A 27,968-nucleotide genomic window follows, 5' to 3' on the forward strand; every position below is an offset into this window, starting at 1 on the left:
AACACTGAGTTTTAACCCATTTTGTAAACACAGCCTCCTGCTTTATATGAACTCTCAATCAAAAACATATGGCCAATCAACATTAGAGGGTCCAAGATAAAACCCAGAGACTGCACAGCAGATCATTAGGCATCTCTTCAATGTGTGCAACAGCCTGGTTCCACATTTTCATGACCTTTTTTTCTTCTAATTAATATCTCTGATTATATGCCAGTGAAGGAATCACTCCACTCTTAGGAAGAAGAAAATAACAAAGCTAATTACATGATGGTCATTATCAAAAATGTCAACTGGCAACAGGAAACACACATGTTCACACAACTGATACTGGAGCTACTTGTAAATATTGGTATTTAATAAAGATAACAGGTAACACTTCTATTGCATAAAATCTCAAAATAAGAGAAAGCTTGTTGCAATGTTGTCTCACAAAACACTTACCAGATAATAAGCCTCTTCTGCATACATCCAACGGATTTGAGAGGTAATCTACTTGGCTATCAATAGTAACTGGACCTTGTGAGCTTCTTAGTGGTTAGAACAACAAACATGACAGGTTATGGTCACAAACAAAAAGCACACTTTGAAGACTGCAAGCGCTCCACTCGAACAAAACAAAGATAAATGGCAGTATTTCATTGATGGTTCTATAAACAACTGGAGTACACACTGAATTGAAACTTGTCACGTTGGTAGGCATGTTTAGTGTAATATGGGGAATACAGAGCAAATATGAAGAAAAGCACGGCAGCTCCTCTACCTCCTTAGAAGTTTACAAAGATTCAGAAATATTAACAAACTTCTACAGATGCGTGGTGGAGAGTATATTGATTGGTTGCACCATGGCCTGGTATGGAAATGCCAAATCCCTTGAATGGAAACTCCGACAATGAGTAGTGGAAAAGTCCCAGTCCATTACAAGTGAAGCCCGCCCTATCATTCAGCACATCTACATGGAGCACAGTTGTAGGAAAACAACATCCACCACCCAGGTCATGCTCTCTTCTCGCTGTTGCCATCAGAAAAAAAGATACAAATGCCTCAGGACTCACACCACCACGTTCAGGAACAGTTATTACCCCTCAACTGTCAGGCTACTGAACCATTGGGACAACTTCACTCAACTTCAGATGCCCATCACTGTACTGTTCCCACAATCTATGGAATCACTTTGAAGGAGTCTTCATCTCAGGTTCTCAATATTTATTGCTAATTTATTTGTTATTGTTATTATTATTAAATTGTTGTTTCTTTCTCAGCCCAAGTTGGTAAACCCTGAGGAACAGGCATAGCCAAGCACACACAATATTCAATTGCTAGGAACTTTCGGACTATTCTAGTGATGGTTAGTTTTGTGGCTTTCTGGAGATTTAAACAAATATTGCTGTGTAGGCCTAATTGTTTAATGCTACTTTGCAGTGACTTTAGAATAATATTGCTACTGGGACAATGTAACCCTGTTTGTGTTTCATAGTCTTTCAATTTCACCTTTAAATTCAGCTTATTTCTGGCATTTTTCACTTGTTGATTTCTGTATGTTATGTGTGTTTGGAATGGTAGAAGGTACAAGAGCCTCAGGACTCACACAAACAGGTTCAAGAACAGTTACTACCCCTCAACCATCAGGCTCTTGAACAAAAGTGGACAACTACACTCATTCTATTTCTGGTGTTTCCACAATGATGGTCTCATTTTACAGACTCTTTTTCTTGTTATTTCATGCTCTCGTTATTTATTGCTATTTATTTATATTTGCATTTGCACAGTTTGTTGTTCATTGATCCATTTTACAGTTACTGTTCTATAGATTTGCTGATTATTTATATACATCAATATGGGTATACCAGAAGAATTTATTGTCTTTGTTCTATTTTTACTGTTGAGCTCTGTTTGGCATATTTTCTTAAGCCTTGAAGTAAATTCTGTCAAAAGTTTTTCCTTTATCACACTGTGATCAATTTTGATTGTTGATATTTCAGATCCTTCTATGTTTCATCTTCATCCTTCAGTTATATTGTATCCTGCTGCCTGCTTTGTATTCTATTAGCTCTATTGCACCTTTGTTTAATGTTCTGCACTTATCCAGTCCGTGTCGGCGCGTGGCCTAGTGGATAAGGCATCGGTCTTGTGATCTGAAGGTCACTGGTTCGAGCCTCAGCTGAGGCAGCGTGTTGTGTCCTTGAGCAAGGCACTTAACAACACATTGCTCTGCGATTACACTGGTGCCAAGCTGCATGGGTCCTAGTGCCCTTTCCCTTGGACAACATCGGTGGCATGGAGAGGGGAAGGCTTGCAGCTTGGGCAACTGCCTGTCTCCCATACAACCCCGCCAAGGCGCAAATCCATGGTCTCATGAGACTAACGGATGCCTATCTATCATATCCAGTCCAAAGTTCATGTTTATATCTTTCAAAAATAATTCTGTATTTGAATTAATTGCTTTAGCTTTACTGATGATGAAGTGTATAAATTTCAAATGGCCCATGTATAGAAGGTGTGTCAAGGTATAATTTGTTTGGTCGTGTCTAATTTGATACCCTATTTTTGTCCATTTCAGTAAATTAGAGAGCCTGTTGCAAGCTAGACAAAACCATAGTGGGCTTAGAGCATTGCCCTGGAAATGCCTGTTTATTTTGATAATGCTGGTTGCTGTTTTTTAGTTATTAATAGATGGGATGTTTATAGTTCATCAATGCTTCATCGGATGATGTAGGAATTTCACAAGTATTGGGCGTAGTTTATGTATATTAAGAACTTCTATTAACCATGACTGTGGGACAGAATCAAATGCTTTTTGATAGTCAATATAACTATGTGAAAGATTTCTGCTTTTCCACCAGAATTACAGAATCTATGATCTATCATCCTTTTATATCCTTACCTTATCATTCCTTCATTTTCTTTCTCTTTGTTTTTTCACAGTTTGTTGTCTTTTGCACACCGGCTGTCCGGCATGTTGGAGCAGCCTTTCATCGATTCTATTACGATTATTGGACTTATTGAGTACGCCCACAAGAAAATGAGTCAGGGTTGAGATATGGTGACACATATGCATTTTGATACTAAATTTGCTTTAAACTTTAATTCAAAACACATTTTCCCAGGATTATATTATTAGCATAGTAACGGACAACCTCCTGAGTAATCCCCTGCATTATACACAGGGACTGATTGTTTAAATGCAAATATTTGGTCAATTAAGCTTTTCTGGCATGAAGATTCCCCAAGTAGAACCTCTTACATAAAGGAAACCAGTTCCTCGATTCCAGTGCCAGGGAAGAAATTGCTCCTGCATTGTAAATAATGAAACAACATGACTATTCATATGCTTTTTAAAAAAAAATCAACAACATCCATCAGACAAACGAAAATGTGATTGTTCTACACATCAAAGAGATTGAAGTAAAATATATGTCACAGAGTTGTAACTATTTTATTTTAATCCCAAAGAAGAGAGGTTGAGAATGTTTTACAATACGTTGTTGGTTGAAAGTCTGGCATTTCTCTTTCTTCATTCTAAGCTTTTGCCATCCTCCTTCCACCACATACCTATCTGCTGATCATTCAGGACGGTTGACTGCTAAAAGGTAGAGTATTTAAGAAATACTTGTGTCCACAGTGTCAAACACAGTTTAATGCCTATCATGTGCAACACCAATATACTGTATACAAATGTCAGCATATTTTGAACATGTCCTCATATATTCACCTGGGTCTAAGTAGGAGTTCAGTCCAGTTGTAGGTAATTTGTCTAAATTTGGTTAATTTATTACAGAACTACAACTCCAATGTGCCACAGCTGTGCTACAGTTATCTAATAAAATTTTCATGTTAATAAGTTTTTGTTGTATTAAGAAAAATAAAATTTGCAACTGGGATTGACTTTGAAGAACTTTTACCATCGAGAAAAATACAAACACACTCCTAACAAAAAAAAGATTTCCAAAGGAGCTTTTATATATAATTTGCAAACACGAGGAAATCTGCAGATGCTGGAAATTCAAGCAACACAAGCAGAATATAGTATTAATGGCGGACTCTTGGTGGTGTGGAGGATCAGAGGGATCTTGGGATCCGAGTCTACAGGATGCTCAAAGCTGCTGCACAGGTTGACTCTGTGGTTAAGAAGGCGTACGGTGTACTGGCCTTCATCAATCGTGGAATTGAATTTAGGAGCCTAGAGGTAATGTTGCAGCTATATAGGACTCTGGTCAGACCCCACTTGGAGTACTGTGCTTGGTTCTGGTCGCCTCACTACAGGAAGGATGTGGAAACCATAGAAAGGGTGCAGAGGAGATGTTGCCTGGATTGAGGAGCATGCCTTATGAAAATAGGTTGAGTGAACTCAGCCTTTTCTCCTTGGAGCGAAGGAGGATGACAGGTGACCTGATAGAGGTGTACAAGATGATGAGAGGCATTGATCATGTGGATAGTCAGAGGCTTTTTCTCAGAGCTGAAATGGTTGTCACAAGAGGACACAGGTTTAAGGTGCTGGGGCAGAGGAGATGTCAGGGGTAAGTTTTACTCAGAGAATGGTGAATGTGTGGAATGGGCTGCCGGCAACGGTGGTGGAGGGTCTTTTAAGAGGCTTTTAGATAGGTACATGGAGCTTAGTAATATGCAGGGCTATAGATAAGCCTAGTAATTTCTAAAGTAGGGACGTGTTTGGCACAACTTTGTGGGCCGAAGGGCTTGTATTGTGCGGTAGGTTTTCTATGTTTCTACACACAAAATGCTGGTGGAACGCAGCAGGCCAGGCAGCATCTATAGAAGGAAGTACAGACGAAGAGTCCTGACAAAGGGTCTCAGCCTGAAATGTCAACTGTACTTCTTCCTTTAGATGCTGCCTGACCTGCTGTGTTCCCCGAGCATTTTGTGTGTGTTGCTTTTACATATGATTGTTCTTTTAATGCTAGCTTACAGCTTACTCATGGTCAAGGTGGACTCAGTGTTAGGAAGGACCTGCTTCCAATCTGTATTTACTCTACAAAACCAAAGTACCTAGGAGAAATTCACATAGTGGCTGGGAGAACATGTACCAAAGGATTGAACTCAGATCATGAGATAACATCTCTACTACCTGTGCCACTGTATCTAAAGTCACTTTTCTGTACTGGGTGACACCCAAGGTTAGTTGAAGACTATATGTGTTTTTCATAGCCATATGTTGATATTCTTCTACTTTTCATTTCTCATTAACAATAAGCAATTATTTTGTTGGATTGGAATTACAGCAGGCCAAATGAGCTACCATTCTGTACTACAAATTAATGCATTCACATAAAATGAATCAAATGTCCACAGCAGAAAGGTGTCAAAATGCCAACACACACAAAATGCTGAAGGAACTTAGCAGGTCAGGCAGCACCAATGGAGGGAAATGAACAGTTGACATTTTGGGCCGAATTCATTCATCGGGATTGGAAAGGAAGCAGGCAGAAGCCAGAACCCCTGAAGAATTTTCTTAGTCCAAAAACGTCAACTGTTCATTTCCCTCCATAGATGCTGCCTGACCTGCTGAGGTCCTCTAGCATTTTGTGTGTGTGTTGATTCAGTTTTCCATCACTGTATTCTCTCGTGTCGAAAGGTCCAAGTAGGCAGCACACATACTTCAGTCAAAGTCCCCAATTTCCCCATTCTCCAAGCCACAATTCATCTATCCCAAAGATCCCAGCAGCCTCTTCCTACTGGTGCCAAAATAAGAATTCAGTTTCAAGACTAAAGCTTTTTACAGTCACTCAGCATAGGGAAGTGATCCCTTCATCACAATACCAGACAGCTCAAACTTGCCAGCGTTTAACTGTGCCTCTTTAGTAAGATTAGCATGTAAAATATGCAATATATTACACAAACTTTGTTGAAAAGTCAGTAATGCCAAAAATATTTGCTGAAGAATCGATGTATTTTGTCATAACAACACTCATCGTGGAAATAGCCTCAATCCCCATGGATTAAGATGTACGAAATTCAGCTATATTGGAAAATACAGCTGGACAAGTAGACAAAAAGAATTTGTTAAGGTTGACCTTCAGTTAATATTGTGCAAGGACATTTAGCGCAACTGGTTTTAACTTATGCAATTGCACATTCCCTTGATGCCAAGACATCTGTTTCATCTTTCAATGTACAGGGGAAAAGTATGCCAGAAATGGTGGCTTGAGCATCACAAACTTTATTATTTTAATCAAGAATGTGCAAAGAACATAATTTTCAACATAAATGGGAAAGAACTTTCCCATCTGCTTCAAACTTCAGAGCAGAGAAAAGGCACAAAAAGAGTTTTTGAAATTTAGAGGACAGTTGTAAGCCTTTCAGTCCACAGCACGTGTGATGGCTTTAAAAACTAATGCCCCTAACTTGTGCTGTCTACAGAACACAGAGAAGAGAGTTAAATTTTCTCTTTAGAGAATAAATCAGAGGTCCTTATTCTGTTGCCATTATACCTGGGGCACTGTTATTAGGGATTCAGTGATTAATGATACAGCATTATTATATACCTGTGGCAATCTGCATTTCATTAAATTATTATTGAGAAAATGGATATGCTGCCACTACTGGATTACAGACTCGTAGAAGCCACTGGAGTCACTTGCCGCATTTGTGTCTTAAGTTAGTCAATACTGTACTAATCTCTCAGGTAGGTATTTTTTAATATCATGTTACTAAAACAGATCAATTAAAGTCGTGTGCTTCAGAAATGATCTCATCATTAATGGTGGTGCAGTCTTACGTCAGGAATGATGCAGGATAGTGATGGAGTGTCAATGCAATCCATCCTCCATTCACTCACAATCCCATACAATCAAATGTGCAGCCTCCAGGGAGTAGGCTCATTCACCTCCCAGGAGAGCAGGACACTTTTGCCCCCAGTCTATTGCCCCTTGGTGTTTACTAAGGAGAATATTATTACTGCGAAAGAAACAAGGGTAACAAGTCATGAGGTCTTGGATCATATTCTTACTATGAGGAAGGAGGTATTTGCAACCATCAAATGAATTAGGGTAGGAAAATTCCACAGACCCTGATCAAGTTTATCTAGGACCTACAGAAGGGCCAAAGGAAGGCCATTGTAGAGATATTGGCTTAATTGTTAGCAACAGGCAAAGGTTCAGAAGAGCAAAGAGTGGTTAATGTTGTTCCATTGTTCAAGATGGATAGCAAGGTCAGGCAAGGGAGCTACAGCCTGGTAAGCTGACTTCATCTGTAAGGAAGTTACTGCAGGAAATTGAGGGACAAGATCCAAGATGACTTAGATAGCCAAGGCTTCATCAGGAATAAAAGAAGTAACTAAAAGGATAGATGAAGAAAGGGCAGTAGATATTGTCTACGTGGACTTTACTAAGGCCTTTGACAAGGTCCCACATAGCACGCTGATCTGGAATGTTATGTCACATGAGATTCAGGAGGATCTAGAGAGGCGGATTCTAAATTATTATGGGAAGCAAATTATTATTTGATTATGGGAAGCAAAGGGTGATGTTTGTAGATCCATTCTCTTACTACAGGTTTATGACTAGCGGGGTGCCGTGGATGTCATTGTTTGGACTTCTGTTATTCATTACTGATGTTAGTGATTTGTATATGAACGCACATGACATGATTAGCAAGTTTACTGATGATAGTAAATTGGGGGGGGGGGGGGTCTTGTTGATTGTGAAGCCGGTTACAATAAATTTTAAGGAGATCTTGATCAGTTTGGGATGTAGGCTGAGGAATGGCAAATGGATTTGAAATTTTATAAGTGTGAAGAGATCAATTTTGGGCAATCAAACCAGGGCAGGACTTGTATAATGAATGGAAGGGCACTGACAATTTTTTTGGAATAGAAGGGGCTAGGAGTACACATATACAATCCACTGAAAGTGGCCACAAAAGCAGATAGGGTAATAAAGGTGTTTAGCATGTTGGCCTTCATCAGTCAGGATATCGAGTTTAAGAGTAAGGACATTATTGGCAGCACTGGCAATATGAAGTATAGTTTTGGTCATTCTGTACAACTGCAACATTTGAGAGGCATTTAGATAGGTACGTGGAGGGGAGAAGCTAGGAGGGTTAAGAGTGAAACAGGCAATTGGTCAGCATGGAGCAGATGGGCAGAAAGACTTGTTTCTAAGCTGTATTATTCTATGACTCTAACCACAGTATAAGAGGGAGACAAGAAATCAAGAAAGTGGAACAAGGGATTAAAAAGTTGATCAATACGGATGTTGATAATGATGAAAATAATCAAAAATAGTTTGTTTACTGATCCCCACCCAAAAGTTTACTCAGCCATTAAAGGGTAAGGTCTTTAATTACACCACCAGTAAGCTTTTGGATCTAGCTAAGAATTAGTTAAATGCACATCTATTGCTACTAACATGTCACTAGCCATTATAGTTCAGACGTATGACAAATGACATGCTTTACTGCTTTGGAAAGTTGTCCAAGAACTTGGTAAAGGGTTCCAAATTGGAACGTCAACAGTTCCGCCCCCCCCCCCACCCCCCAAGATACTACCTCGTTCCTCTAGCAGATTGTTCCTAGGGAGAGGGTGTGAAATTAATTCAGAAATCATAAAGAATGCTAAATTTCAGTCTTGCCCTGTGTAAATTTTCCCAAGATCAGCAACCAGATAAGGATTTTGAGCATTTACCATCTATTTTTGCCACAAATAACACTGAAAAATTTACAATTTGTTGCAAGTGTGAGAGCATTTAATGGCAGACTAGCACATAATTGTCCACTCTAGTCTGAAAGTCTCATGTTATCCACTCAAATGATCACCCCAAAAATCACACATTTATTTAAAATACAAAATAGTAAAACAATCCAGATTCTTCCTCAATTGCGTGCATATATCCAATTTTTATTTAATCCTGTAAAATGTTTCAAAAATTTTAATAAGTGATTTGTACTTCCTGATTTGTTGTCTGAAAGAATTCTTCAATTTGACTGGCTTGCTTGATGACTTAACTAAAGTTGGATGCCACAGAGGCAGACATGGAGGAAAGGATGCTCACTCCTCAGGGATTACTGGGTCTTTGAGATGAGTTAGTTTGTTCCACTGCCAACTGTAGAATCTAGGTTGATGTGCCTATGTAATTACTTAGGATTACCTCTCATATTCACATTGATTCCCTGAAGTAGATAACTGTTCTCAGAAATTCAACATTAAACAAGCCTTACAAATATTTCTATCCATATTTTATCTGTACCTGTGACAACTACTTTCCACACTTATAACAATTAACAGAGTTACAAAGAAGCTGTAGTAAATGGAGCAAAACCAATCAAGAAATAAACATTACTCATTAAGCAGGTCAACAGAAGGAATTGCCACCTTAAGATTTATCAAAAGAACTAGCTTTAACCTCCAAAACACAGAAGCAAGACTAGTAAAGCAGTATGAAACATTTGCATAGGCATAATCTATTTCTGCCATCTCTTGGAGAAACCAGTGTTTCATTCCTCAGTTTCAATAAACTACAGAATTGCCTACAGGAGATGCAATCTTGCTGCATGAAATCCTATCGAGCAAGAAATTCAGAAAACATGCCAGATAAAATAGAAGTGGCACCAGCTATTGAAAATAGTCACATCTAAAACAAATTTCTTTAAAGATTAATTACACATTCTGTCTACAGCTCAATATGTTCACACGTAGCTTTACAGGATTATATTAGGGTTATAATAAATTGGCATGTCATATGCTAGAGCAACAAAGGCAATTTTGTCTACATCTAGTAGTTTACCTATCTGCTTAATATGTTAATAGAATGCAACCAAGAGCCTGACAAAGGCTACTTAACATTTCTTCTACTGAAGTACAAGTTCAATTAACTAACATAAAGCCAGAACTAATTTCATTCTGATGGTGTGAAATGTTACTTCAGTCCTTGAGCTGCCACATACTTTTCTGGTTGAAGTTGCAAACTTGGCATTGTTCTTTGTTCAACTGGTCACAAACTATGGCCTCAGCATTTGACCCTGTCCTTCATTGTTGCACTGAGTTTCAGACGAGTAAAACATTTTTAAAGGCATTTTGCATCGGCTTAGGCTCAGCAGCCAGCAAGAGGATTAGTTACCAAAAGTGTTAAAAAAAATAATTCAACAAAAAAGTGTCAAACTGCAAATAAACAAACCAATGTCCATGCAGTTCTTGGAAGGAATAAATGAAAAGGCAGAATAATGCTGATGTTATGATCTGAATAACGGCAAACCACTACAGACCCTCAACCCAATGATGTGATGACAGTTCTTTGGCTTTAAATAAAGTTTCTATTGTAGTTTCTGCAAGAACTTCATTAAATTTGAATTGGCTAAACAGCAATTAGGCTAGGTTATGATAAGCAAGTTCATCACTGTATAAACTTGCATAAGACAGCTAATATTTTAGTTTTAATGCCATAGATGTGGTCTGTTAAATCTGATTTCACAAATTAGCCTTCCAACCCACAACTATATAAAATGTGATCTTGTTCAGACTTGGGAAGAATAATCAGTTTGCAAGCATTTGTCTAAATTTCAATGCAAGAAATAATTATTTTTCAAGTAGAAAATTTTTGAAATCTTCCTAGAAAACTTGGATAATGCAAAATGGTTCAAATGCAATCCTACAGGCTGCTGCCCAACAATGTGTAAGAATCACGTACAATAGCAGGACATGGAAAGTGGATGCAATCCCCATTGTGAAGGCAGTTTATGATCAAACCATAGATTTTGACTGTCAGCTCCAGCAAGGCAGTACTGTCTAGACAGCCAGACACACACACACACACACCTGTGATGGGCTACAGCAAAAGATAAAGTTTCACACTCAAATTGACAGTTGCATTCACAGCATAAATAATAATGTAATTGCTCTGATACCTCACGTTAATAACATCATAATTTAGGTCAGAGGAGGAAACAAAATGTTCAATGGTGACCTGTCTACAATTTGCATACAAATTACCGGTATGTCTCACTTAATATATTAAAGTATATTTCAAAACAGAGAAACAGTGTTGATTGTTAAACATGACGTGACTTTAGCAAGATCAGTTCAGTTACTTCCCGACATGTTCATCATAACCTGATACTTTCCCCTTCCAAGTACTTATCCAGTCACTTAGTGAAAATCACAATTGCCCCGACATCCACTATCCTTTTAGACAGGGAATTCCTTGTCATGACCACTTGCTTGGTGACAAAGTTCTTGCTCACGTTACTTTTGGTTCTTTTCCCACCCACTTTAAGTCTATGCTCAACAGGTCTTGAGCAATTTAACAAAGGATGCCATTAGGCTTTACAATTCAACTGCCAGGACTTAAGAACTTTTTTTTAAAGCTATTATTAATGCTTTTTGAGTTAGTGATTTAGATGCATATCATATTATTACTGAGTTAAGTATTGTATGTAATGAGTTTTTGCTACAACAAGTGTATGGGACATTGGAAAAAATGTTGAATTTCCCCATGGGGATGAATAAAGTATCTATCTATCTATCTATCTATCATTTCAGTACACGTGTTTTTTTTCTGGACCCTTCATGATCTCGAGCACTTTTTACAAAGCAGCTAGAAACCCTCTAAACCTTACAACACTTTATTGAGTGTTCACATTTCTGGGTTAGCAACGATTCAAGATAACAAAAACTAAGTCAGTTCCTGAAGCAAAGCCACAAGAACTTCCTTTGGAGGATCCTGCTGCACATTTCTAGTTTGTTGTGCATTTACAGGATGGATGCATACTCAACTAATTATCTAAAACAGTACAAAAATACACACGCATGAGAGGCATGTTCAGGTACAACTACTCATTAATTAGGCTGTCAGTAAATAACCAGATTAATCACTATAATGTATCCTATAGCCTCAATATACATCTCCTATTTATCATGATTTTTGCTATATGTAAACTTAATCTCATCTAAAGATCCCAGCTGTTCAGTGAGCCACAAATATCTGGTATTGACTGCCCCTCAGGCTCAAGGATGACCCAATTTGCTTTAGATCAATACAATGGAAAAAACAGACTGACATTATAGCGGTCGAGTACGTTGAGGTGCCACAGCTCAAAGAGGGAATTGCTGTGTTTATCCCTCCCCATTTCCCACATCTTGAGTTCTTGATCCTGCCTGGCCTCTTCAGGGGAAAGAGTTTCTCTGCAGAGGTGGAACGACTGGCCTTCCAGTAGCTGTTTTCAAAAACCACAAATAAGAATTTTCCCCCAGGCAACTGAGAGCATATTAATAAATTCTTCATTGGTTCATTGGCTTCTCCCCATTACTACCTCAATAGACAGAATATCTGATCTCTGAAACTCCTGATGCTCAGTATTGGTAACCAATTTATACTCTCTGACAGTTGGCACAGGAGGCTTATCCAATGTGTGGCTGAGCAAAGCAAACCTGGAATATACTTTCTGTGATTGTTGAATCAAAAGCAGAGCGACAACTAGCCTTAATCTACTTGGCTTTGGGGTAACAATTCAGTTCCATGTTCCAACAATTTCTATCGTACGACCTAATCTGGAAATGTATATTTGGACCACTGGGGTAGGAAGGATTCAGCCCAGGTATGATGCCTCAATTGGTTGAAATATGCCTATGGTACACTGAAAGAGCTACCTCTACTATAAACTCATGACTGTCTAATCTTCTTCATATGTCCATCTAAAGTAAAACATTTTTCCATTGATAATACAATGTAAAACCGCTGTTCAACATCTTGATTGAAACATGGGCTTTCCACAAGCAGTGAACAAACCAAAAAGTGTTGTATGGTCTACTGTCTTGGTGCTGATCCTGAATTTGTACCCTCATTCTTTTACTGACGTAACAACCAATGGAAATAGACTTTCCCTACATATGTCTCCGAAGTCTATCAGATCATTTGATAAAAGTTTAAAATTAAAGAGTCAATCATTAACACTTCCCAATGCCAACATTGATGGAAGCCAAATGGCCCATTAAGTATATGCTGGTTTCGAGATGGTTCCCATCAGTCCCATTCTATCATTTATCTCCCTGCAAGTATTCTCTCCCATGTGCCCACCAGTTTCACCCCACCTCCTTCATCCACTATTCCCTACATACTTTTGGACCAGTTACAGAAACTATTAACCTGCCTCAGTCAGAAACTTTGCCAGTTGCTAACAGTGAAGCAAATATCTCTCCAATGGCCTTCCATAAGGTCCTAAGGTGAACTTCATCAAGTTCTGCAGAATTTTTCCACTCTAATGTGCTGGCAGATTACAAATACCTCCTTACTCATAATAAAGCACATGATCCAAGACCTCTCAAATTATTACCCTTGTTTCTTTGGCATTAATAATATTCTCCTGAATAAACTCCAAGGAGAAATAGACTTGGGGTAAGTATCCAGCTCTCCTAGGAGATGGATAAAGCTTTTCTCACTGGAGGCAGCACATTTGATTGTAAGGGATTTTCGGTGAATGGAGGATCAACTGCGCTGACACTCAATGACTATCCTGCATCATTCCCCGCGTAAGACCACCCACCATTAATGATAACTTCTTAACCACACTATTTGCAAGGGGAGAGGAAAAGGTCAACATACATACCAAAGTAAAAGGACACTTAATTTGACATTATGCGCAAAACAAAATGGAGTCTCACTCTTTTCATATCTACCACATAATTCCAATCCTACATCAATTTCTCAACATTAAATTAAAACAGGCCTTTCTGAAATTAAATGAAAAGGAATCTTTTCCGATATCAGGAGAATTGCTTAAAAATGATGGACAGAAGAAACAGATTTTAAATACAACAATTTATGATCTGGAAGCAAGTTTGACTGCAAATTTCAAAAGGGAATTGGATATCCAGCAAAGAGAAAAATATTACAGGGCCAAAGGGAGGAGAGGAAAGATTACCAGTTGGGTAACTCTTTCCAGGAACATGAGGGCCAAAAGGACTCCTTTTATGACGTGATTCCACAAAATCAATTCCAACTTGCTTAGCAAATAAAATCTCACTATACCTCATTCCCCCCCATTCAAATTCCCACTTCAGAAACATACCCTCTGAGTTCATACACCGAAAAAATGTCTTGCACGTGTCAAAAATCATCACCCAAAACCCAGGAAATCTACTTCATGCCAACTACCACCCCTACTTGCCCACCTTCCAAAGAAGCAGCTCATCTTACATTCTCAGGAATTATTGCGTCTTAGTACTATATTAATTATCAGCCAAGCAGCGTCAGTCAATAACCCAACATTAAATGCACTGCATTGGCACTGTTTGGTTGCTGCAATGGGGCAATCTATGGAGACTGCAACTACTGAGAGGCCCCTTGAATATTTTCAGCTTCAGTGGAAAAAGCTCAACATGGAACAGATTGCAAGAGAATCAGGCACTTTCTCACATATAAATAGTAAATTCATTAGTGGATCAAATTAAAAAATATATATATACAGCGAGGCAGTCCGCAAAGATTTCCAAACATTAGTTGTGCCATCTCCGTTGTTGAGAATGCAATACTTAGCAGAGAGAGAGAGGAGAAAAATCAGCATTCCCACAATATAAAATTCCTGACAATCTTGCCAGGCAGGCACAAACCTTCACCATATCCTGCTTTAAAACAGCTGCTATAAATCAGCACTCGGGTTCACATGATGATTAAAAACATAACTTTTTTTTTTAAATTACGTGTGCTTTTAGCTCTCTGAAAGCTTTTTTTTTACTGTTAACTCCGCGATCTGGAGAACGTCCTGTGAAGTAAAGCGAGATTTGATATATATATATTTTAAAAAATCCTTTAAGTTAAAAGAATTCCTTGAGGCTTGCAGATCCGACAACACAATTATCCCAGTCCGCTTGATTCATGTATCCTGGAGTCAGCTACAAGCTTTCATCTCTCGCAAGTGAGCTAGTCAGGATATCATTAAAAAACTATATAACAAGCCCCAGAGTGTCCTTTCCTTTCAAGTATATTCCAGGCTCCCAAATACCGCTTCGCACACTGTACCGGCATCACAGAGAAAAAAAGCAAAACTTTTCAAATGGACAAATTGCAAATTAAAAGCTCGGCTGAACAAAGAAGAGAGAGCAGCTACGGCGGAGACAGCGCAGAAAGCTACGTTGCAATCACATTGATATTTATGTATCATTTAAGGCAAAAATCCCGAGTAACGTTTATTCATCATTTTGAAACAAAGGATAGTTCCACATTCCCAGCTCAGATTTTGACAGTTCAGTGTGGAGAGGAATTTTCCCGACTTTTGTCCGCGCGTTCCCTGTTAAACGAGTGATTTGGGGGGAAGGGATAGAGAACTGTGTTAGTGCCCCCCGTCTGTGTTCGTGCACTTACCCATGTTTGAACTTAGAAAGGCGAAGCTGGTGGACGGTAGTGTTCCGTTTCTTTTGCAGCAGCCTGCTTGCTTTCTTGCCGGTGCTGAACTCTGCTCTGCCTCTCTCTGCCGGGTCGACGTGCCTGTGCCAGAGCTCAGCGCTCACAGCAGAGAAAGAAAGTCCGGCTGACGTCAGGCACCCCGCTGAAGAGAAGAAGGATTAAATAAAGTCAGCAAGAACCTAGCTAAACATTGAAGAGAGTGGGGAATATTACCTGGGTGACTACAAAACTTTTCCAACAAATATAAGTGACGGCCAAAGTGCTCAGCAGCACAATGGGCACTGGTTGCTACCAAATGATGGTGCTAGTCAAAGCATTGAGCTCAACACAAACAGTGATAAAAGCAGACTAAAAGCGTATTTTGGAATGCCGAACAATAAATTTACTGTTACTGGATCAATCTAAGGCCAATTTTAGATATTTAAAGTAGCAATTATGGTGAACACCAAACTTGCCTCTGAGATTGAAAAGATTCCCCAATCTCCACTTCACTTCAGCTGGTCATACTTTACTAAGACATCAGCAAAATTGAATATAATTCTTCTGGCAATAAAATCATAAAGTATGTATGTTTTCTATGATTGTCAGTAATATATTTAAGACCTGATATTTGTGCAAAACTGTACTTTATCAGGACCAGAGACTGGTGACTCCAGTCCTGATGGAGCAACCTTGATGGTTCATTTCCCTCTATAGGTGCTGCCTGGCCAGCTGAGCTCCTCCAGCTCTTCCAATGTGTGTTGTTCAAGGCTAATCACCAAACTGTATATGTTTCCAACACAGAAGAAAAGTAATTTGGTATATTACATCATTATAGGTATTTTGCTAGAGGAATCTTACGTTATTTCCACATCCCATATGCACTTTATCCCACAAACTTAAGTTTATCTCTTTCAAACAAACATCTAATTGTCTTATGTAGATTATTTTCCCCATGGAATTATTTTGGTCCAATACTTTCCAAGATACGTTTCAGTTAACCCCTCACTTTGATCTCTTGGTGGAAATTTTAATGCTCTATTCACAAAAAATCACATGCTTCTTCACTTGACCAAAACCCTTCATTATTTAAAAAAATAAACTGGAGTTCCATCATGTGGCTTTCACTCATCCAGTGTAATTACATTACATATTTAATCTCTAATCAAAGCTAATTTTCTATCCTTGATATCAATCTCGTGAATCAGTTACAAAAACAAAAGTTTGCATTTATAGAGAGTGAGTATGACATCATAAAAATTCATATGTAGGGGGGTCTGGAAGAGGTTAAATATGAGCCCTTTCAAAGGCAAAAACCCTGCACTATTCCATGGAATATTGTGAGTTTGTGGACAGCAGGGAGTGAGGGGAAGGGGGGTGGGGTTGGGCTTTCCCTCCAATCTTTACTCCGGTCTCCCCACCTGCTGCTATTGCAGGTCATCTCCCTGGAGTGTAAATTAGTCAAAAACTTACAGTAAGTTGCAAAAGGGGCATCTGATGAAGTGATCATAAGCTTGGCCAAAGAGACAGTTACTTTAAATATGCCTTAGTGCTCTGCGAACTGCACAGAAGAGGAGATGAGGTCTGGCGTAGATCATGCTGAAAGATGGAGCAAGCTTGAGGGGCCAATAGCCAAAACCTGATCCTATTTTTCATGCTCTTATGCTTATGTCTGGCACAAATTTATTGTTACTTCTTCAAAACACAGAATTCTACTGGCACATTCTCTAAATAGATTCATCTACCTGCACTGACATTTTTAGATAATATTCCAGAGACACAGATTATTTATTTTTCCATTAAGTTCATACTCTCAATGTGTTTTACTCCCAGAATATATTGCTTCACACATGGACATTCAGTTGCATTTTCATCCAATCTTGCACCAGATTGGTAACCATTTAAGGTTTTCCTCACCTTTCTGCTAAGTCAGTTTCAAATGTGCCAATTGGCATCCCTTATTTGTACCTTTTCTAGTGTTGTTTTGTCTCTATTTTATGATATTGTTTTTCCCTTTCACCAGTAAGTTTTTCCTTGTCCGTGCATCATTATCTGGCCAAAAAGCAAGATAGATGGTATGACAAAGTCCTTCACTAATGTTAACTATCCTGAAATGGGAATATCTCACCCAGATGTTTCTTTGCTTCTCCACTGCTAGATCTGTCATTGGAAACCTACCACCGGCAAAAATATAGGCCAGCATTTCACTATGCTCTGAAGGATATCTTAAAATGCATACAAGAATGCTGGCCCTTTATTCCCTATACAACAATTGAGCTGGAATGTGAGACCCAACAATTAGCATATCCTCTCTCATACTGATACCCTAATTTAAAATTGACTTGGAAATTAAGGCTGGTTATCATGCTCCATGGGAGAAGAGATTTTGTTCTGTTATCTTGGGCATTAGGGAAATTACATGTTTAACAATAATCTTCATAATGTTATTGTCACACTACCAGAAAGATATGATAACCAAACAGGAGATTTATAAGGACATGGAAATGATTAGCTATGAGGAAAGGTTGAAATAAATGTGGTTATTTTAGTTGCAACAGAGGAGTATTAGAGGAGATTTAAATGATGTGTATAACATCATGAGAGGCCTGCACAGAGCAAATAAAATTGAGAATCAGACTAAGCAGGTGAAAAAGTAGGGAGAAAGATTAAAAATTAGATGAAGAGAAACATTTTATCCTTGTGAAAATGCTCTGGAATTCATTTCCTGAAAGGATGGAAAAGACAGAAACCCTAAAAAAAAATACTTGGATGTGCCTTTGAAAGGTCCTGACCCGCAGATTGGCAATAACTTCTTGCTGACTATCAATACTGGCAAACCTCAGGGATGTGTGCTCAGCCCACTGCTCTAGTCTCTCTACACCCATGACTGTGTGGCTAGGCAGAGCTCAGATGTCATCTATAAATTTGTTTATAGATCGTTGGCAGATTCTCATATGGTGATGAGAGGATGTACAGGAACAAGGTATACCAGCTAGTTGAGTGGTGTTGCAGCAACAACTTAGCACTCAATGTCAGTAAAACCACAGAGCTGAGGTGGACTTCAGAAGGGTAAGACAAGGAAACACACACTAATCCTTAAAGATGCAGCAGAAGTGGAGAGGTTGAGCAGTTTCAAGTTCCTGGGTGTTAATATCTCTCAGGTCCTAACCTGGTCCCAGCATATCAATGCAGCTATAAAGAAGCCAAGGCAGTGGCTATATTTCATTAGGACTTTGAGGTTTGGAATGTCACCTAAAACACTCAAAAGTTTCTATGGATGTACTGTGGAGAGCATTCTATCTGGGTGCATCACTGTCTGGTATGGGGGGTGGTGGTGTTGGCTACTGCACAAGATCAAAGTAAGCTGCAAAGTGGTAAAATTACTCAGCTTCATCTTCACAAAGCCATGCCTCAAGAAGGTGGCATCCATTATTAAGGACCATCACCACCTAAGACATGTTTCCTTCTCACTGTTACCTTCTGGAAGGAGATACAGAAGCCTGAAGGTGCACACTCAGTGGCTCAAGAACAGCTTCTTCCCCTCTGCTATCCGATTTCTGAATGGACATTGAAACCATGACCACAACCTCTCTACTTTTTTAAATTTCTGCTTTTGCACTACTTATTTAACTATTTCACACACACACACACACACATATATTTGTAATTCATTTTCTCCTTATTATCATGTATTGCATTGTACTGCTGTCGCAAACTCAACAAATTTCACAACATGTAGTGGTGATATTAAATCTGATTCTGATTCTAAATGACTTGAGTAATTAGAAAATATTGTGCATAGCCTTGGAAAATATCACAATAACGCTTCAAATGTATTCACCTTCTTGCATAAATTTTGTTTCTTCTTCTTCCAAAGACTTGCGTTTCCCCTGATCTCCAGATGTTTCAACATGCTAAGTAGTTTTGAAGTAGTCAGTATTGTGATGTGGGAAAAGTGGCACACCATTTTTGAACAGAGGGGCCTGCTTAACAGCATTGTAATGAACTGCTGAAGATTTCAAATTGGAGAGAATGATCTGGTTCACCTAAAGCATAATTAATTTCAACAGAGCCATGGTAGAACAGATGAGCCTGACCAAAGTCTTGTGCACCAATCATAACATTGTTGCTTCTGAACTCTAAATGCTGGAAATAGATCCTAGTCCTGTATCAGTACTTCTAAATCCTCTGGTGATGTCTAATGCTGATTTAATTTTTTACCACTTGGATATCTAAATCCTTTGCTCCGCAGTTCTTCTGCAGCTTCTTCTGAGATATGGAAAGTATTTAATTTCCCTGTCAAAGTTGTTTCACTTCATATTCATTTGCTATTTACTCTCCAGTAAATGGAGTGGGCTTTCTAATATATTGCATCCCTCTTCAATGGGAATATTGCATCCCTCTTCAATGGGAAAACAATCTTTACCTTGGTATCATTTGCAAATTTCATATTACATTACTTATTCCTGTCCAGATCTTTAATGAAAGCTATAAATAAAATCATCCCCAGCACGGAAACAATACTTTCTTCTTTCTTCCAAACTGAAAAGCTGCCCTTTTTTAAAAAAACCCCTCTGCTTTCTACTTCTTAGTCTATTTCCCAACTGCTCAGTTGTTTTCTTACCCTGATTGCTCAAAAGAGATGGTTTAGATATCTTTGTAGGTTCCAAACATATGACATCTGCTACATTACTCTTAACAAAAGTAAATGTAAAGCCTTCAAAGAATTCTGTCAGATTAGTTAAGCAACAATATTGCTTTTGGAATCTATGCTCAGTATTTATAGGTATGCTTTCCATCTCTAGATACTTTCCTATTGCTTTCTTTGAAAGCATAGATTCCAATTTCTTTCCTACCACTGCTATAAAGTTGACATGTCTATCATTTTCATTCTTAGCTCACCTGTTGTTGTCTACAGAACAAATTTTGAAATAGTCAGTTCAATCAGAGAAAAATATCCTTGGTTGAAGCAATAGGGTAATCTTCAAGCAGTTCCATAGTTATGACCAACATTTTAACTCGTGCTAAAATTATAATCACAGCATTAAAAGAACAGAATCTTGAATGTCACAAGGAAACTAAATGCAAAAGAGGAACATAGTTTCCTTCATAAGAACGCCATGATTGATTTGTGCAGGCTATGGATATTGATGTTAGCTTTAGTTCTCATACAGCTTTGGTTTCTATGGCAACACAGAGCAGGACAGAAATAACTATCAGTAACTCTGACTCAATAGTGTTCTGAAGCTCAAGAACTGGCTGGATAAAAGATGAGCTGGATTATTTAAATTCTGGAAAATATAACTCTTATACTAAATCAAAATGATAAGGAAATGATTACTTCAATTCATTTGGTGAGTGGATCATTAGGTATGAAACTTAATCAGGGAGACCAGGTTTCAGGTCGTTACTGATTTTGCGTATTTTGGTTTGCAGGATTACAAAGTGTGCCTCAACACAAAGACAATGCAGTCCATCTTAAGTACACAAGACAGTATTATAACTGAAACTTTAAACACTACCATCTTCTTTTCAAGCTCCAATTTGAATAGGAGATAGATTTTAGCTCTCCAAAATCTTTGGCAAGCAGATATGACAGGGTGTGTGAAAATAGTTCATAGCATACCTGTGACATAGACAATCCAGTGAACAATCAGTACATGGCTTGGCAATGGATTGCATTTGGTATTATTATGTGCAGCAATGTATAAACCAAGTGGATGATGTTATTTGTGTGATGTGGGTTGCTCTTGTACTACTATAGCTATATAATAATCAATATGTGTGCTAATGAAGAGCTAAATGACGAGTGAATGGTCTGGCAAAAGAGTAAAGATAAGAGTTGATGATGTACAACCTGGGATAATCAGCAGGTGGGATATCAATTAATGACTGGTTAATACAATGTTCATGATTTGAGTGGACTATTAGTTTTGCTGGCATTCCTCCTTTCATATATCATATTTCTACTGCTTCAAACTAACTTTCATCCATAACCTGAATCAGAATCAAAGTTAGATTTAATGTTTCTCGTGATGATTCTGGGAATGAAAGGGTTATCATACGAGAAACATTTGATGATCTGGGTCTGTACTCGCTGGAATTTAGAAGGATAAGGGAGGATCTCATTGAAACCTTTTGAATGTTAAAAGGCCTAGACAGAGAGATGTGGAAAATATGTTTCCCATAGTGGAGGAGTCTAGGACAAAAGGGCACAGCCTCAGGATAGAAGGGTGTCCATATAAAACAGAGATGCGGAGAAATTTCTTTAGCCAGAGGGTGGTGTATTTGTGGAATTTATTGCCACATGCAGCTGTGGAGGCCAGGTCGTTGGGTGTGGTTGAGGGAGAGATGGATAGGTTTTTGATTGGACATGCCATCAAAGGTTATGGGGAAAAGGCCAGGAAATGGGGTTGAGGAGGTGAAAAAAGGAACAGCCATGATTGAATGGTGCAACAGACTCAATAGGCCAATTGGCCTAATTCTGCTCCTGTGTCTTACAGTCTTATATATCATGAAATTTGTTGTTTTGTAGCAGCAGTACATTGCAATAAATAATAACTATACAATACAATAAGAAATGTATATTAAAAGTTAAATTTAGTGCAAAAAGAGAGCCAAAACAGTGTGGTAGTGTACATGGATTCATTGTAATTTCAGAAATCTGATGGATTTGACAACAAAATACACTTCGATACTGTGGACATTTTTTACAAGTTTTCTTCATGAAACCTCCCTTTTCATATCTTCATTGCTATTCAACCTCTGTTCAGCTGAAATCCATTAGCGACGTCAAGTGCAGTTGGTTTTCTTGTGAATCAGCAGACCCATATATCTAATTTAGATTCAGCGAGAAACTAACCATCAAAAGAAAACTAAACCATCAGAACATCTTAAAAAGAAAATTTAAAAATTCACATTGCCAACAAGAATTAAAAACAGAAGGCAGTATAAAAATATAAAACTAAAATTAAAATATAGTAGCAAAAAGGCTTAAGACATCTGACTCTTCAAGAACTCCATGGTTATATGAACACTTCTGTTGTGGGAAGGTCACAATAGACAAGCTTCTGATCTGTCAGCTACTATTATACTGTATTTGAATACCACTTGTTTTAAGAAGTCCTCTTTTACACTCATCCTCTAAAATACACAGAACCAAGATATGTATTTTTAACAGTTCAATATCCTAATTTAAAGATTAGTGTAGGAACAAGTGATGCAGCTGGAAAATTAAATTATTTAGTGGAAAATGAACTGGGCACTTTGAACATTGCATTCAAATTTGCATAATGTACATGTATTTCAATTGTGTTAAATTTTATGGTGGAATGGATATATCAACTATTTTACCAACAAGTATCCTGTAAAAGGATCAAAATTACTTGGAACAATATTTTCAAAAACATATTTTGTATTATCAATGAATATGCCCCATTTAGGCACATTATAGCCCTTAGAATTCACCAAGGAATCAGATCATTTCAGAGAACCCCTTACCAGATTGTGCCACTACTGGCCAACTCCAGTTACAACTTATAAAATTTACATTTTTTTGTCATCCCTCCACAGAAGGAATCAATACACTGTACATGCTACCTGACCGATGTAGTGATGATAGAAATGGGCAGTCAATATTTCTCCCTCCTGATGCTGCTTGGTAGGGGTAACATTTACTGAGTTCTTCATATTCCAGCATCTTAGGTCTTCTGTATCCCCTGGTATCCACACTAACTGTGACCTTCAATTTTTTTTTTGTTTCCACCCCATCACAGACATTAACTTTGTTCTCTTCACCCTTCCTCTTTTTCTGAAAATTTAATGGTGCTTGTTCCTAACACACAATGAAGGTCATAGCCTGAAATGTTAGCTCTATTTCCTGTTTCCAACATCTTCGACTGTCATTCTTATTTTAGTTTGGGATCTGATGCTTTTGGAACTCATTCTACTTCTAATTCTGGAAGGGTGCATTAGACTTGTCTGTTAGAAGGCAAGAGTCTCATGCTGTTAAAATGTTCATTGTACAGCATTCATTTTGACCAAGATTCAATTTTATTCTGCATTGCACTACAATTAACATGACAGAAAATACACTAGATCTATCAGCAAGACCAGAGTACACATTTTACGAATCAAAACAAGTTTTTGTATTCTTGCCCAATCTGATGTGTATTTTCCATTTTTAGTTTTACTGTTGTAAATTTCCAAGTTATCTGTCATTGACATACGAAAACAAAGCCTATCCTTTATTGAGTTTTAAGTTATTTGTTCCTTTGTTTTTTTGGGTTTTCCCTGTCCTAGCTGATACGTATAAATTAACCATTATAAGGGCAGTTCCATTTTCCAGATTACAAAGTGAAATTACTACAGCTCAACTTTGATACAGAAATCTAATCATACACTTTTGATTAATAGTTCACCTGATTCAGAAGGATCTTCATCTCATTAAGTCACATTTAGTTTGCTAAGGGTCATCATTATGGATTTTTTTTTCTGTCCCTGGTCTGCCATTAGAGAAAGTAATTCAAAGCATACAGGCTTTAAATATGAGCAAAACTTTTTTAAAAATACAGCATTATTTTAAGTGTGGACTAATATATAATTGGCATTTGTTCTTTATTTCCCATAATGCTGGTTTTAAATTTGAAACAATTGCTGGTAATTATAATACTCATTATATCCCTGATTATGATGGAGGAGATTAACCTTAGGAACATGCATTATACAGTTTGATAGGTCACTTGAGCCAGACTGCCCCCACCCCACAGAAAATTACCTTGTAAACACACAAGAATAATTTATTTTGAACTTTCTCATTCATTGACTATTTGAGAAGCTTTTTAATGGTGTTACAATTACTCAAATTACTCACACAAACCTGTATTTTAATACATAGATTGATCCATGATAAAACATACTGCATGTTTAAAGCATTACCTTTCAAATAAAATCCAGAATTTTGATCACTTCAGCTAATTAATTCTTCGATATTTTTAACCAAGGCTAAATCATTGCAGGAAATATTAGTATGTGGAAATGCTGCTTAAGCATTGCTGCGGGAATTAGTTAATAATTCTTTGCAGTAACAACGAAGTACATGCTACTAGTTTATTTTGTGAATGTATGTAAGCATAGTTTCCCATTGCAAGTGATCTTGTACGTTAAAAATGTTGCAGATGTCTTAAGGTTTTCTATTTGCAGAAAGTGCAATGAATAAATATTCTCCCTCATGTCTTCTAATTGCAGAGTTGCAATTAAAGAAACTGCTGAACACTTTCAGTATTCAGTTCCATCTTCAAGTTATTGAACTTCAGGCGTGACGATTCCTTCCAGGTAATTTCAGCTATACCAAACAATTAAGAGATTAAGTGAAAAGTTCTCTATGAAGCCAAGAATTGAGAAGCATTGTTGACATTAAGGTAATCTACCCCCTGGACTAATACAAAATGTTATAGTCAATTTTATTCTTCAAGTAATCTGTGAAGAGATTTCTTTGCACAGCAATCCAATATAGAATAAACTGTGCCCAAACGTTTCCATGGCAATGAAACTATCTGCTTAGGAGTGCATGCCCATTCATCTTTCAAGCTGCGTCTTCAAAATTTGCAGAATGCTGCTAGTCAGTGGCCACTTATGTACATTTAAATCCTTAGATCACTTGCGTCACAATGCAGGATAGCAGGCCAGTGTTCTTTTCTGATACAGTATTTTTTAAAAAAACAGCTGTTTTCCCTTGCTTTTCTTCAACAACATTCCCGGCACAAAAGTTATAAGAAAGTCTGTTTACAGCAGTGTTCATCTGAAAACGTGCAAATATTCCCAGTTAATATTTCATTGACTTTTTCTTAGCTTGCCACTAGGTGAACATACTTTCTCTCAATGTCCTCTGTAAACACAGGAATTTGTAATAGCTAAGCAAAATACATTTTTTACTTGTTGGCCACTGAAAATTACATTATTTATAATACAACTTTCATGTTGTCATCACCCAGTGTTTATTGCCAGTGTTCAAGGGCGAAGAGACAATTTTGAACGAGGCTGGAGTCGACATCGGATGCACGGTAACTCTAACAGGGTCTGCAAGACATTACTTGCTACAAAGCAAAACCCAGTAACATAAATGGCAGCGATGTTTCACTACCAGATGAACTCAGCACCTTCTATGCACGCTTTGAAAGGGAGAACACAACTACAGCTGTGAAGATCCTTGCTGCACCTGGTAACCTGTGATCTCCATCTCAGAGGACAATGTTAAACTGTCTTTAAAGAAAGTGAACACTCGCAAGGCAGAAGGTCCCAATGGAGTACCTGGTAAGGCTCTGAAAATCTGTGCCAATCAACTAACCGGAGTATTCAAGGACATTTTCAACCTTTCATTGCTATGGGCGGAAGTTCCCACTTGCTTCAAAAAGGCAACAATTATACCAGTACCTAAGAAGAATAATGTGGGCTGCCTTGATGACTATCGCCTGGTAGCACTCACATCAACAGTGATGAAATATTTTGACAGGTTGGTCATGACTAGACTGAACTCCTGCCTCAGCAAGGACCTGGACCCATTGCAATTTGCCTATTGCCACAATAGGTCAATGGCAGATGCAATCTCAATGGCTCTCCACACAGTTTTAGACCACCTGGACAACACAAACATCTATGTCAGTATGTTGTTCATTGACTATAGCTCAGCATTTAATACCATCCTGATTGCGAAGTTGCAGAACCAGGGCCTCTGTGCCTCCCTGTGAAATTGGATCCTCAACTTCCTCACCAGAAGACCACAATCTATGCAGATTGGTGGTAACATATCCTCCTCGCTGATGATCAACACTTGTGCACCTCAGGGGTGTGTGCTTAGCCCACTGCTCTACACTCTATATACACATGACTGTGTGGCTAGGTGTAGCTCAAATACCATCTATAAATTTGCTGATGATACAACCATTGTTGATAGAATGTCAGGTGGTGACGAGAGGGCGTACAGGTGTGAGATATGCCAATTAGTGGAGTGGTGCCGCAGCAACAACCTGGCACTCAACGTCAGTAAGACGAAAGAGCTGATTGTGGATTTCAGGAAGGGTAAGATGAAGGAACACATACCAATCCTCACAGAGGGATCAGAAGTGGAGAGAGTGAGCAGCTTCAAGTTCCTGGGTGTCAAAATCTCTGAGGATCTAACCTAGTCCCAACATATCAATGTAGTTATAAAGAAGGCAAGACAGCAGCTATACTTTATTAGGAATTCTTGAGATTTGGCATATCAACAAACAAACTCTATAGTTGTACTGTGGAGAGCATTCTGACAGGCTACATCACTGTCTGGCATGGAAGGGCTACTGCACAGGACCGAAAGAAGCTGCATAAGGTTGTAAATCTAGTCAGCTCCATCTTGGATACTAGTCTACGAAATACCCAGGACATCTTCAGGGAACGGTGTCCCAGAAAGGCAGTGTCCATTATTAAGGAGCTCCAGCACCCAGAGCATGCCCTTTTCTCACTGTTACCATCAGGTAGGAGGTACAGAAGCCTGAAGGCACACACTCAGTGATTCAGGAACAGCTTCTTCCCCTCTGCCATCTGATTCCTAAATGGACAATGAATCTTTGGACACTACTTCACTTTTTAAAAAAATATACAGTATTTCTGTTTTTGCACGTTTTTAAAAAATCTATTCAATATGCATAATTGCTTTACTTGTTTACTTATTATTTTCTCTGCTAGAATTTACAAATTTCACATCACATGCTGGTGATAATAAACCTGATTCTGACAGACACTACAGCCCATCTAGTCTGTTCCAAACCAATAAGCTGCTTTGTCTCATTGACCTGCAAAAGGACCATCACCCTCCATAACACCCTCATTTACGTACCCATCCAAAGTTCTCTTAAATGTTGAAATTGACTCTGCATCCACCACTTGCATAGGAAGTTTGCTCCTCACTCTCACCAGCCCAAGTGAAGAAGTTCCCACTCATGTTCCCCTTAAACATTTCACCTTTTACCCTTAACCCATGACCTATAGTTGTAGTCCTACCCAACCACAGGTGAAAAAAGCCTGCTTGCATTTACCCTATCTATACCCATCAAAATTTTGTATACTTCTATCAAATCTCCTCCTCACTCTTCTATTTTCTACACTCCCAATCTTGGTGTCATCCACAAATCTGCTCATCCAGTTTGCCACATTAACATCCAGATCATTGATATAAGATGACAAACAATGGACCCAGCACTGATCCCTGCGCACACCACTGGTCACAGGCCTCCAGTCAGAGAGGCAACCATCTACTACCACTCTGTAGCTTCTTCATGAATCCAATGTACTACCTCATCTTGAATGCCAAGCAACTAAACCTTCCTGACCAAACTCCCACGCAGGACCTTGTCAGATGCCTTGCTAACATCCATGTAGACAACATCCACTCCTTGCCTTCATCAATTTTCCTGGTAACTTTTCCAAGAAAGCTATGATAATTTTGGAGGAGTTACAAGTTTCAGTGGCCAAGATGGGAGAGTCTGCACATACAACATCTGTTGCCCAGGCACTTCACCAGTCTCAGCTTTATGGGAGAGTGGCAAAGAGAACACCATTGTTGAAAAAAAGCCTCATGAATTCTTGGCTAGAGTTTGCCAGAAGGTACGTGGG

At 38.4% G+C, this 27,968-nt stretch overlaps 1 protein-coding gene across 1 annotated transcript in view; it reads right to left on the reverse strand.

Annotated features, from left to right (window-relative positions):
- The window catches only part of gpm6bb (glycoprotein M6Bb), a 191,565-nt gene extending 175,973 nt beyond the window's left edge, over positions 1 to 15,592 (reverse strand). Inside the window, exon 1 of the mRNA XM_073045812.1 lies at positions 15,303 to 15,592. Within this exon, the coding sequence (XP_072901913.1) occupies positions 15,303 to 15,306 (4 nt within the window). The 5' untranslated portion in view covers positions 15,307 to 15,592. The remainder of the gene's footprint in view (positions 1 to 15,302) is intronic.
- Positions 15,593 to 27,968: the final 12,376 nt, after the last annotated feature.

The sequence above is a fragment of the Hemitrygon akajei genome, chromosome 5 (genome assembly GCF_048418815.1).
Source record: "Hemitrygon akajei chromosome 5, sHemAka1.3, whole genome shotgun sequence".
NCBI lineage: Eukaryota > Metazoa > Chordata > Chondrichthyes > Myliobatiformes > Dasyatidae > Hemitrygon > Hemitrygon akajei.